We start from the raw sequence: 14,010 nt of genomic DNA on the forward strand, positions 1-14,010 counted from the left end.
TTCGAAGAGCATTTGTCTATATTGAAATATATTATCAATTCAAAGAGCATCCACCTATGCAGCACTAACAACACTCCTATTATACAGGGGGACGTCATTGCCACAGCCGTCCCAGAGCACCATAAGTCGTCTCCCCGTAATGCCAAACCACGCACACTTAAAAACTTAATCAGGGTGCTTGCTCTTTTTCCAAATCAAAATTCCAGACTTTTTCCAGACTTTTTTAAAACTGAGACTTTTTTTCCCCAAGACCTTAACTTTATGTACTTGTAACTTGTGTGCCTACTGCCTACTTCATTGGTTGAGATTGTACCAACTGTGTTTATTAGAAATGTTCATTACAACAATACATGCCCAGTAATATTGTTGTAATGTTTTAAATACTTGAACGCAGTTTTTCTAGAGAAGATAATTGTTTTGTATATGTGATTATCGTCCATCGACTCTTTTGGGCTTTCACATGCGCGAGCGTACAACTAACCGGTGAGTGACATGCTGTTTATAAAGTTGTTTTGTAACGTCCCCATGCCAGTAATGTGAGAACCATGCATATGGTTTTGATGGTAAGGCTTGTGACTTTATTGTCAGATGGTTTATAAAGTGGTGTGACGTTTCTGCAGTGTGCAAGTTGTTGTTTTACGTGGAAGGGTTAGCACTTGCCCCTTAGCCACCACGTATTAGCCTCGCATGACAGGCTGCGCAAACAGCGCTATCTCCACACAGGGAGCGCCGATTTGCACCTGTCTGTGTCCTACTATCAGTATTTGACAACCTCTAGCAATGGAAATGCGCTTCAAATGCCCCGGAGTTCCCCTTTAAGTTGATTCCCCTCTTGTGCTTGTATACTGGGACAAAGAGTGGACTAAAATGGCCCAGCCAACTATAACTGTGGCTCCACTCATCATGCATTGAACCATGCCGACTGGTTTCGGGGACCTTGTAAATAGCCCACCACTGGCTCACAGACACAACTGAGGGCAAAATAGGCCCCATATGTGTTTACTGTTAGTTCATAACTAATGCCATGCTACATTCTATATCCTGAGCTCTTTATTGGAATCTAATCTTAACCATGAATTTTTACTATGTAAATGTAATCAGTGGAGAGTGACCCTGAAGAAGAGAAGCAAAAGAACTTTTGAACATTTTGGGTCAGGTGGGCTGTCTCAGGGGACAGAATAATGCCACCAGTCATCCCTTTCTACCATCCACCCAGTGCTTTAAAATGACAAATATTACTTCTTTGACACATTTACTTTATGCTAAACATAGACATGCTACAATCCTCTAAAGCATTTATCGACGCGATCAAAGGTCAGTTTCCACTTTTCAAGCTTTTGCTGTGACATGGCAACATTTTCATTGTTGACCAATGCAGCTGTCACGTGTTCTGGTGAGACTGCGTTGCATTGACACTGGCATCCAGAAACAGCCATTCTTGTGAGATATCAAAAGTTGTTGTTGTGAAACACTGAGAAGGGACTAACATGTGGTTTCTCTTTAGGGACATACTTCGGATGGGAGTGACCCTGGCTGGCCACCAGAAGAAGATCCTGAACAGCATTCAGTCCATGAGGGTACAGATGAATCAGATCACCTCAGTGGAGGTGTAAACTCACAGAGCAGGAGTACGACGGCTCTGTTCACTGTAGGAGGCCCAGCAGCCACCAACCCTGCATCCTCCTGAAGGTCTAAGGAAGGCTGATGACTTACACACAGACTGACTTCCATCCAACCTCAGGTCCACCCTCCCTTCAAACTCCCCAGAGGGTTCCATCAGTCTGCAGCACAGCAAAGATGTCTGATCCTTTTCCTGCAGCTGCTGTATGTTCAGAAACAGTCGTGCTCGTGGGATTGATGTTGTAGCAGATCATAACAGCCCACTAAATCTTGTTTTGTTTTGATTACTCCGTTCAAGTCGACTTAAGGTGGTACTACCACCATGTTCCATCACTCCCAGAGCTGGCCTTGTGACAGATTGTTTGAATTAAATTTTGTGAATAAGACTTGCACAATGTCATCATGCAACTAAAAATGAATTAAACAAAGCAAAACAGCACCGTAGAATCCAGCAGAATTAGCCTTGCTGAACATGGTGCTCTGCACACTGATTTATAAACGTCACCTGTCCCTCACTGCTTGCTCTGTCACACGTCTGTTTGTGTTCACTTTGTGAGGGTCTACAAATCCATCCATCCAATCCATCCAATCCAATCTAGGGTCACGGTGGGGCTGGAGCCTATCCCAGCTGTCATTGGGCGAGAGGCCAGAGGACAGGGCCCCAGTCCATCGCAGGGCCACACAGAGACACACAACCATGCACGCTCACACTCACTCCTGGGGACAATTTAGAGTTCCCAATTAAGCTGACATGCATGTTTTTTGATGGTCAGAGTACCCGGAGAACCCCCGCATGCACGGGGAGAACATGCAGACTCCACACAGAAAGGCCCCAGCCGGGACTCGCACCTGGAACCAGACCACCACACCACCGTGCAGCCCCGGGGTCTAATCATTAACGTAATTAAACCAAATGTTCTGTTGGGGCTCCTGATGACTGGCAGATGTACAGCAGACTGGAAGGTTCTTTGTGGTGGGCTGCAGTGGGGGGCCTTGCTCCCGTGCCTCCTCTGGATGGTTTTTGTGTTAAGACCTGAGAAGTTTGGAAGCTTGGTCAACACTTTGGGTTCTTTGTCATGTTCTTCAAGGTTTTCCCAGAGCTTTTGCAGCATGGCAAACCACCTTGTCCTGCTTGGAGAGGCTGCTGTCATCAGGGGATACAGTTGTGGGGGTTGTGCTTCCTCTGGGATAGGCCATTGTCATGAATACAGGATGATGTCAGAGACTTTGTTCAGGATTCAGCCTTGAATTTCTCCACAGTGATAGTTCACACATGCACTTCACAGCAAGAGATGGACAGTCATGGTGTTTCATTCAGAGCATTTTGAAGATGGCAGGTGGTTCTCTACCTGTCCGTAATGATGACCGTTTTTGTGTTAATATCAACATGACATGTATTTGGATGCATCCACAATATTAGTCTGTGAGTGGAAAGCAATACACAGGTCTGTAGACAGGATGTGAAGCAGCAACTGTGATCAGCACACACACAGGCATGTCCCAGTTGGAATAGGAGAAGTGACCAGAGAATCTCAGCAAGCATCCAGGAGCAAGTGTTGCAGGCATTTGTATTCTCATATGGCACTCCTCCAGAAAATCTGTAGTGAATGTGTGAAAGTGGCTCAAGACACATGATTCCCCCACAACCCTGAAATGGATGAAGCTGAATGGGGGGAAGACCTTGTAATATGTCTTCTGCACATATTTTATTCCAATTAAATGCTGGTATAAAAAACATTCTGCATGTATCCTTTGGTGCATCACAACTCATTTTCCAGTTGAGAAGTTTGGTTATTTATAAGTTGCAACAGATATTTTTCCTACAAAAATAACGTGTTAGGAATTTTATTAATGTTTGAACTAGAAGCAGTATTTGAAAAGTAAAGAATGAAATGGAAATAAATCCCAGCTCCAGCAGCTCCAGCAGCTACTCCCCTTCCCTCTAAACTCCCCCGGTCAGATAAGGAGGAGCTTTATTCTGCACTTTGTAGATGCTGAAGCCAACATGATGAGCAAAGATCTCATTTGCTTTCTGATCACCTGAATTACAAAATACTGAAAAGTATTCAGGGACGTTTTGCCCAGTGACTAACTGACCCAGCTTTAATATACTGTATGTTTAATGATTTAGAAAAAAAATCAGATGAAATGAATCAATCACAAGAAAAAATTCCAGATCTGTTACAATGATTTGGGATCTGTTAAGTCCCATCCAAATGTTGTGTCTGTCAGAAGTTTATTATGAAGGAATTATAGTCCCCTGGGAAAAAAGGATGAAGACACAGTTGCTTTAGCTTTATGAAACCCCTGAACTTCAGGTGAAAATGTACGCCATGGTCAACTTAACACACACTACTCTGCTTCCACCTTTTGCTTAAATAGACAAGAACTGGTTTCGGCCATTCGAGCTGTAGAAACTATGTGGGAGAACACACTTGGCTTCCAGCTGACACGTGTAAGATGCACCGGCATGGACTGTGGTTCCAGGAAACAGGACCAGACTGCTCTCAGAGCTCTGCTTTGTTGGTTTTTAAAACTGGGGATTTTTGTTTAAGAGTTACTTTTTAGAAATGTTATGCAACTATGACAATTTATATTTGACAGAAGTGAATCCTTCCTGTGGGTCATGTGATACCTGAGTGATTCTTTGTGTTCTCAGGACATTTGGCATGTTTAATCTCACCCTGCCTCTGTACAAGCACAAAACACATTTAGCCACTCGTTGTTGCTGTTCTGTTTGACTTGGTCGAGTTTGTAAATGTCTTTGTTTTAAAACTTAGTTATTTTTACTGAGTTAAGTACAACACTCCTTTTTGTGATAGCAGCACATTCCAATCTTTGAAAACTCAGCTGATGACAACAACCAAAAAATAAAAGCAAAACAAACAAATAAAAAACACAACTTGAAATGAAGGTTGTGCCATTTCCTTCCCAATGAAACAGTGGTCTGCTAATGTTCCCCTAACCCTAACCCACCTGCCTCCTGCTGGTGTTCATCCAGCTGCACCAGGAGCTCTCAAGCTGATGTTGGAAGAAATGCACTGAACTGCTTTGCTAGTACAATATTTAATGGGTGCATGTTTAAATTTGAGCATATTAGACTTGTCACATACTGCACATGTGCTCTGTGTCAAACTGCTCACTCAACTTGTGTGGGTTTTGTTTTTGTGACTGTGGTTTAAAAACGGTGCTTCCACATTTTGGAACTCTTCTCACTGATTTGTTCATATTCTCTTTTTACCTCAAGAATTCATTATATTGGATGTACTGTTTTGTCATACTATGTGTGGCAGTATTGTAACAATGGTTGTCAATGTTTTTCAGAAATGCACAAACACTATACTGTACTTTACACATGCCTGGTGTAACAGACTCACTTTTGGTTGGAAAATCTAGTTCTTCAAATTTATATTCTTTAAGGAAAACCAAGTATGCTCCTTGTTCTGTAGTTTTAGAGTCTATCATGCAAAGGTGAGCCTATAGTTACAGCAGCTTCCTGTAGCAGCTGTGGTTGAATACCTCTGAAAAGTCTTAAATGGGCCCTCAGACACATGTGGGCATTATTTCTGACCAGATAAATGTTGACCATAAAAAAAATCATCAAAGTTAAAGATTTGATCATTCTGGAACAGTCAAAACATTTTCGTTTTTTGGGGTGGATATTTTTTTAACAAACATGCTAAATAAGTTGATTCTGTCATGAGCTGTGACAACTGAAAATAATGAACTTTTCTGTGAATTATTTAGTTGTGGGAAGTTATTCTGCGAGACACAGAAAACTTGGAACAGTTGGATATTTTCTTCTACATCATATATGTATTAGTTGGAGTTTTTTTTGTTTTTTTGTTTGTTTGTTTGTTTGTGTGTGTGTGTGTGTGGGGGGGGTCTTTTTCCTCTTCATATTTGGGAATCATTTGCAAACACAGAGAACAGGAACAACCTCACTTAAATATGACCTCTCTATTTTTAATGAAAGAAGTGAGGTTTTTTGTAGCTGTGTGTGCGTGTGCGTGTGCGTGTGCGTGTGCGTGGTCCATGTTTGAACCACACTATGGGAGCTTCTCAGTGCTTGCTCATAGTTTAAATGAGGCTGATTCCGCCAGGTTTTTTTTTGTTTTGTTTTTCCATATTTGCAGTAGATGAGTTAAAAACAGGTACATTCTTTAATTAAAAGCTCTAAAGAAATATGATCATGAATACGTTGCAATGCTTTCTGAGGGAAAGTTAGATGGGATGTATGTGTGTTAAATACAACTCTGTTTCCCAAAGTGGTTGAACCCTCACCGTTTCTCTTTTAACTGATATCTGTTATTTTAGTTCAGTTTGAAAGTGGATAAGCATCCCCAGGACAATCAAAACAGACACAATCTGAGGTGAATGCTGAGTGGTGCTGCACTGAAAATAAAATAAATCCTCACCAATCTAAGAATCCACTTTTTCAGCTTCATGCACGACACGTTCCCTTTTTGTCTGACCTGGAGACCCTGAAAACGTTTCTACTCTGTGTAGGCAGGATGTTTGAACTCTTCTGTACCAAAGTAGATGGGATCAAATTAGAAACAATTCCAGACATGATCACCCACAGCCAAACCAGTCCTACCACTGTGATTTCACTTGTAATTGTCCTTTTCTTATGTTGTATAAATGTATATTTGATGGCATACCTGTGAATGATGTATCAACTGCAATTATTTGTAATACTGTTATTGGTTATTTTGTAAAAAACAAGAAAATGAAAAGTAAAAGAAAGTCGGCACAAAGTGTTGTAGCGGCTGTCTTTAATAAAAACCTGAGCAAAGAAAAATATGGCAACCATATATGCACTAATAAAAAAAGTGAAAGATTCAGTGGCATCTAGTGGTGAGGTTGCAGATTTCTACCAATAGAATAGCCCTTGCCTTATCCTCCCCTTCTGACTGTGCGGAGTATGCAGGACCTACTGCAGCAACTGTAGATGGCAACAGTTCAGAGCCAGTTCTTGGGATACTGCAGAAATATGGTGAACTCATAGACGACCTCAACAATGATATATTTGATGTTGGGGATGGAATCAAATTACTTATTTAATTACTACAAATTCACGGAAACCAAAAGATTAGACTTATTCATACATCCATTTTCTATACCCACTTAATCCAACTGGTTTTGTGGTAACAGGGGGACTGGAGCCCATCCCAGCTGTCATTGGGCGAGAGGCAGGGTACACCTGGACAGGCCGCCAGTCCATCACAGGGCCACACAGAGACACACCAGATAAACAACCATCCACGCTCACACTCACTCCTAGGGTCAATTTAGAGTCACCAATTAACCTAACATGCATGTTTTTGGGCGGGACAACTCCACAGAGAAATGCCCCAGCTGGGATTCGAACCAGGATTCTTTCTGTGAGGCAGCGGTGCAGCCCCAGTGTCAAGGCCCTACTCTCCCACAAAGGTGAGTCTAATTTAAATAACCCAAGTTTATGTAGTAAACTTTATTTATAGAACAAGCCCAAATTTTCTGGAAAACCTCCAAAGGGAGGTGACCAGGAGGCATCCTAACCAGATGCCTGAACCACCTTAACTGATCCTTTCGATGTGGAGGAGCATCCGAGTTCCCTCCGGATGGCCATGTTCCTCATCCTATCTACAAAGCTGAGCCCAGCCACCCACCGAAGGAAACCCATTTCAGCCACTTGTATCTGCGGCCTTAGTCTTTTGGTCACTACCCAGATGTCGTGTCCACAGGTGAGGGTTGGAACAAAGATGGAGTAGTAAATTAAAAGCTTCACCTTCAGGCTCATCTCTCTCTTTACCACAATGGACTGGAGCAGCACCCGTACTGCCAATGAAGCCCTTATCAGTCTATCCTTTGCTCACTCCATTTTACCATCACGAGTGAACAACAGGCAGAGAAACTTCAACTCCTCCGCGTAAGGCAGGGTCTCATCTCCGACCCAGAGAGAGCATTCTATCTTTTCCCGGTTAATCCCCATGGCTACGGATTTGGATGAGCTGACTCCCATCCCGGTCACTTCACATTAGGTTGCAAACCACTTGAGTGTGTGCCCAAGTTCTTGGCATGAAAAAGCCAACAGAACCATAGCATCCACTAAAAGCAGAGATGCAACCCTGAGGTTTCCAGAGGTGGGTAGTAACAAGTTACATTTACTCCGTTACATTTACTTGAGTAAGTTTTTGAAAAAAACATACTTCCAGGAGTAGTTTTAAATCTCTATACTTTTTACTTTTACTTGAGTAGATGTGTGCAGCAGAAACTGTCCTCTTACTCCGCTACATTAGGCTACAATGAGCTGGTTACTTTTCTTCTTACCTCTTTGGTATTCTACGCCTCATTATTTTTATCCCCCCGCGTACGCCTCATTTTAATGTTTTATTCTGACAGAGAGAGAGACTTCCGCCAAAGGCTCTACCACCTGACTGTGTTCCACCAATCAGACGTAGCCGTGCAGTCTGGTCACGTGACCATACTCAATCTCAGCGGCGGGACGGGTTAGCTTTAGCATTAGCAGTCGTAGCAAACAAACAAAGAAACAGATGAAAAATGTCAGAACCAACGGTGGGAAATGAAGACGCAGACGAGGCCTCATACTGAAAGCATGTTTACCTTACAAAGAGTGCCAAACAGCAGCTACATTATGTGTCTTCTGTGTCAACCAAAACAAACGCACATTTCAGCAGAAACTCAACATCTTTTTTTTTTTTTTCGTGGATAGGTTTAGGGTTAGGGGATAGTTTGTTTTTTAGGTTACATATGGGTTACATATGTTTTAAACATTTCCTTAGTCTCTTTTATTTTTTATTGAAGTTTTTGAATATACCTGGATTATTTTAATTTAAGCTATTTTGTAATTAATTAATTAATTTTAATTTATTTTATCAATTGGATGAACGCTAATTTGCCTAAAGATGATTATTTAGTATCTTTGTCTGTCTGATTGAATGCTTGTGTTAACAAATAAATCAGACGTTACTCAACAGTTACTCAGTACTCGAGGAGTTTTTTCACCAAGCACTTTTTTACTCTTACTCAAGTAATTATTTGGATGACCACTTTTTACTTTTACTTGAGTCATATTATTCTGAAATAACAGTACTTTTACTTGAGTACAATTTCTGGCTGCTCTACCCACCTCTGTAGGTTTCCAAACCAGAGGCCCTCCTCTCCACGACTTACGCCTTGAGATCGTCTCCATGAAAATCACAAATAGGATTAGTGACAAGGACCAGCGGTGGCAGAGTCCAACACTGACTGTAAGCAAGCTCAACATAGTGCCAAGAATGGGGACACAGCTCTTGCTTTGGTTGTACAGAGACTGAATAGCTCGCAAAAGCAATTCCAGTACCCCTTATTCAGCCTCACCGAATTCCTTCCAACCTCGAGCTTTATTTCAGCAACCAACAATGCTGCAGCCCTTTTAGCCACTCTACCTGTCAGCTGCTTCAGGTGACCCCTGGGACAACCAAGCCCAAAAGGGTTCCTTCCTCAGCTCGACGGTTTTTCTCATCGCTGGCTTCCCCCAGTAGGTACTCCGGTTACCGCCACAACAGGCACCGAAACCTTCAGGGCACAGCTCTCCGAAGCCTCCCCTGAGACCAATTTGCTATGGGAGACCCTACTGACAACACAGCTCTTAGGGTCATGAGGATACTCAAACCACTCTACCACGGTAAGGAGGAAATTCTACAGAGGGGCATCCCAACTATCCCGATGAAATGCTGTAATTGTATGTCTCCCTCTCTCTGCCATGAGAAGCACATTACATCTCTGCAGACCAGCTGACAAAGAGGAGATACAAAAGCAATCTGTCGGCTGCATTTAAGCTGATGACACCAGAGAAACTGGCCAGGCTCAAGAGTGTGTTTATGTGTCACAGAAAAATCTGACAGCTGATTTACAGCAATTACTTTGGTCACTGTCAGAAATAACAACTCAGTGTGGCATGATACCTGAAAGCTTACTCCAAGCAGGCTGAAATGACAGATATAGTCATAGTAGTGACTTCAGTATAGGTCAGCTTGGTGGAGTACACACATGCTGCACTGCTCTCCCTCTTAACATGACTCTGAGCATGACCTACTTTTCATACATGATAGGGCAGAGCAGAAGTCCTGGATGCATATTTCTGTGGCAGGGTGTTTGGCAGAGATGACACTGAATGGTTTCATAAGAGTCTGGGGATATTTATTATATTATAATTAATCTTTTGTTGACCCGACATTATAAGTAAACACATAATTAAGGATTTAGGTTCAGTCATCTATTGGTTTTATGCTGATACATGCACATGTATGTTCAAACTAAATTACTGTGAATTACAAGATGTAACAAAGCCTATGAAAAATGTACAGGTCACAACATGTTCAATGCTTATATCTATAAAGATAAGACTGTGCAGTGCTTCCTTTAGGGAACAACCTTTCCCCTAAAAGTTCAAATATGTTGCCAATAAACATATCAGGTAAAATATACATGGGGTTGAATATGTTCACTTTTCGAAGTGTGTTAAAGGGAAACATATATCAGTCAATGTACAGCATTATTTCCAGAGTTGTGCTCGAATACAAAGTAAAATGAATATTTCTATATTGACAATATCAGGTGAGAAGTGACACTTCAGCACTGTTGCTGCACTTCCACGTCCTGGTGAAGGTTGCAGAAGGGCAACTAGCAGGGTAACTTTCTCTTCCATCCAACAAGAGAAGCTGCTGTGAGGAAATGAACAATGACACTGAGGGAGGAGGCAGAGAGGACAGGGGACACAGGAGATCCAGAAGACTACGTGGGATGCTGTGTGTGTGTCACCACGTCAAATGTGAGTCACAGATGTAGATGGCATCCTGATTTCAACTGCTGCTCTGTCCGCATGAAGACACTGAACAACACCGAGAGGATTTTACTAAGTTGGGAGACCTTGATATGGTACCGATCCAACTGACGACAGGGCCAACTGGTTTACCTCATTGACTTACAAAAGAGGCATTGGAGGGCTGTCCTAATCTAGACAGACACACACACACACACACACACACACACACACACACACAATCGTCTCGTGGTTTAGCCCACAAATCCTGCCCCCTTTCCTCTGCTTTGTAGCTTCTTCCTGTCTCTGTGTTAATCCTGTTTCTTTTACCCCGCACCCCACCCCCATCGCTTACAGGCGCGGTCTTTTGCTCCTCCCCTCTCTTCCCTCAAAGCCAACAGGCTGCTTGCTCGTATTGCTTGTTACATGATCTGCTGGAGTATGTTTCTTGCTATTCTACGTTTTTTTGGTTTGTTCTCATCAGCACAGGAGGATGCAAGTGCTGCGCTGAGCCTAAAACGTCTGACCTTTCCTTTCCCTACCCCTCTGTTATCTTAACCTCTTTCCATTTGTCCTCCCTGGCCTCCCCTTTCACCCTGTCGATACGCATATACACCCCTGTCTGCCGATGCTGCCGATCCCTTGACAATGTTACCATGTATTAATTGGCTGCAGCCTTTTCTTGCTTTGATTTCCTCCACCTTGATTACACATGGCCACAACTGTCCATCCAGGTGTTTGTGTCCAGACCACCACACGGTAAATTGCACCAGCCAAGGTCTTACTGGAATGCCAGACTCCATCCCTCTGGATGTCCGCCGTCTCCTGCTCTCCAACAATTGGATTCCCTGGATTCCATCTGACTTTCTGGTCCTTTACAGTGATTTGGTCTATCTGGACCTGAGGAATAACTCCCTCTCCCAGCTAGAGCCAGGGACACTGAGCTCTTCCTCTAGATTAGTCATCTTGGACTTGGGAAGCAATAACCTGACAGAAATCCCCTCAGGGATGTTTGGGGAATTAAAAAGTCTGATCAAACTGCGACTGGGGAACAACCCGTACCTGACCATCGTAGCCAGGAATTCTTTTACTGGGCTGACTTCTTTACGGGAGTTGGAGCTGGAAAGGAATGGTTTTTCAATCCTTGATGTTAGGGTCCTGGAACCCCTGCCCTCTCTGCGAACGATACGTCTAGAAGGCAACCCCTGGGTTTGCAACTGCCACTTTGCCAAACTGTTTGTGTGGTTGACGCAGAACCAGCACAAGCTCCCAACAGGTAAGACAAAAGTTGCTTAAAAATTGACTTGCACACATTGTCCCATGACAGAGCAGAGGATATACAGTGATATGGGTTACATTCACAGATTTGATCTGTCAGTTGCAATTAGAGCAAAGGAAAAATAATTGATTGACTAAAATGAACCCTACAAAAATGAATCCTGTTGATCACAGTGATGAGATGGACAGCTGTTTTTTTTCATTCAGGTCCACAGAGCATTATTCCTCCAGCACAGTTTCTCCCAACATGGCACTGAATTACAAGACAGCTTTGTGAATCCAGTGCCACAGTTGACATTTTTGGTATAGTTGAGTTGGACCAAACACAGCTGATTGTTATATAGCACAGTACCAATGCAGCTCACAAATGCTGAGAAGCAGACCTACTTTGATGTGGAGTTATTTTAACAAGTTCACATAAAGACTCACAAAGAATAACACAATAGAAAACTTTAAAAATCATCTCTGAAAACTTCTCTATTGTGTAGAAAGATACCAAAGTCAGAAATGAAACCCTGTTTCCACGGGTAACTGAAAGTGTTTTAGATCAAATATTAAACTGAACGTTATTGTGTTCACTATTTAAGAAATACACTGATTTCCTTTGGGATATCTGTTTGTACTTGATTACATGGCTCACTGAGATGGTTTGCATGGATATCAGGTTCCAGGTTACGGATCGTTAAGCAATTAAGCTGTACGTCAGTCTGCTGGATTCCTTAAAGGCTGGAAAACTGACAACTGACCGTAATGATGTTGATGGGCTTTAACAAATGTAAAAAATTCTGTGTGTGCACTGTAACAATTTGGATAATTTACTCTTTACACTGTCTGAGCTTGTTGAGGTGAAGCATTCATTCACAAAATCCAAACAGGATAGTCCTAAAGTCATGGTTGTGGTCTAAACATAATAATTGTTTCACTTCAGAAACATTGTTGTTTCCTGAAGCAAACTGACCTGAAGCCACATTTCAAACTGATAATGGGCTGCTTACAGCACAAGTCATCTCAAGGTACTTTTCACCTGTTAATGATACTTTACCCTCTTTCATTAAACTTTTATCAGATTTAACAAAATAACAAAATATTCCATCCATCCATCCATTTTTTATTCCTGCTTAATCCAACTCAGCCTAGAGCCTATCCCAGCTGTCATTGGGCGAGAGGCAGGGTACACCCTGGACAGGTCGCCAGTCCATCACAGGGACACATAGAGACAAACAACCATCCACACTCACACTCACTCCTAGGCACAATTTAGAGTCACCTACTAACCTAACATTCATAACAAAATGTTCACCATGCATATTCAATTGCCTTTGGTTTTAAAAATGATATCAGTGATCACCGTGCTGTTGCCACTGTCACAAACACCAAAACTCCTAAATGGAAGCCACATTGTGATCTTTATGTTTATGCATTTAGCAGACGCTTTTATCCAAAGCAACTTACAAATGAGGATATAACATTAGAGCTAACATCAAAGCTAACAATAATCCAATATATTTGTGAACAGAGGCAACATGATCTTTAAAGGTTAGTTGGTCATCAATCATTAAACCCAAGTTTTTAGCTACCTTGGGCAAGAGATAGGGATTCAGTTTGGATCCAGATGCTGTGGTGTATGGTTGGTTTGGTTAAGAAGACAAGCAGTTCAGCTTTAAAGAGGTTCAGTTAGAGGTGATGGGCTTTTATCCATTTTGACATGTCAGAGACACAGTCTGAGATTCGTGCTGAGACCGTGTGGTCGTCAGGTGGGAATGACAGATGGAGTTATGCTGATGATAATCAGCATAACATTGGTAATTTGGTAACTTTAAATGTTTTACAGTTGAAGGGGTTCTTTTATGATGGTTTTATTAGCATAGTCAATAGACATGGTCTCTTCTGAATTGTTGAATTCAAATAAGTTCAGTTTAGTTTTATTAATATAGCCCAAAATAACAACAAATGTCATCTTAAGGCACTTAAAAAATACAATCCAATTCAAGCCAATTATAATTAATTCGTTGTAATACAATCGTAATACAATCAATGGCAATTAACTACCAGAAACCAGCAGATTACATCTAATTATCTTTCCTATTAAGTCGCCTGTCCTGAGTGTGAACAAAGCGTGGTTGAAAGATAAAACTCTGTTTTAACTCGAAGAAACCTCCATCAGAACCAGAACCAGGAAGGGTGGCCATCCGCCTCCACCAGCTGGGGTTTGAGAAGACAGAAAGGGGGGGACAACAAACACTGTAACACCAGGCCAGGGATACCTGCTGAGAGAGAGAAACACAAGTTAATGACAACAATGA

At 42.1% G+C, this 14,010-nt stretch overlaps 2 protein-coding genes across 3 annotated transcripts in view; both read left to right on the top strand.

The window, feature by feature from the left end:
* LOC142390071 (ephrin type-B receptor 2-like) overlaps positions 1 to 6,421 on the top strand; it is a 194,115-nt gene extending 187,694 nt beyond the window's left edge. For both annotated transcript variants that reach the window (XM_075475430.1, XM_075475431.1), the window contains exon 16: positions 1,505 to 6,421. In XM_075475430.1, coding sequence (XP_075331545.1) covers positions 1,505 to 1,613 — 109 coding nt within the window. In that variant the 3' untranslated portion in view covers positions 1,614 to 6,421. The remainder of the gene's footprint in view (positions 1 to 1,504) is intronic.
* A 4,586-nt stretch (positions 6,422 to 11,007) lies between these two features.
* Positions 11,008 to 14,010, top strand: part of LOC142390072 (leucine-rich repeat-containing protein 38-like) — a 32,625-nt gene continuing 29,622 nt past the window's right edge. The window contains exon 1 of the mRNA XM_075475432.1: positions 11,008 to 11,705. Within this exon, the coding sequence (XP_075331547.1) occupies positions 11,078 to 11,705 (628 nt within the window). The 5' untranslated portion in view covers positions 11,008 to 11,077. The remainder of the gene's footprint in view (positions 11,706 to 14,010) is intronic.

Source organism: Odontesthes bonariensis, chromosome 10 (assembly GCF_027942865.1).
Source record: "Odontesthes bonariensis isolate fOdoBon6 chromosome 10, fOdoBon6.hap1, whole genome shotgun sequence".
Taxonomy (NCBI): domain Eukaryota; kingdom Metazoa; phylum Chordata; class Actinopteri; order Atheriniformes; family Atherinopsidae; genus Odontesthes; species Odontesthes bonariensis.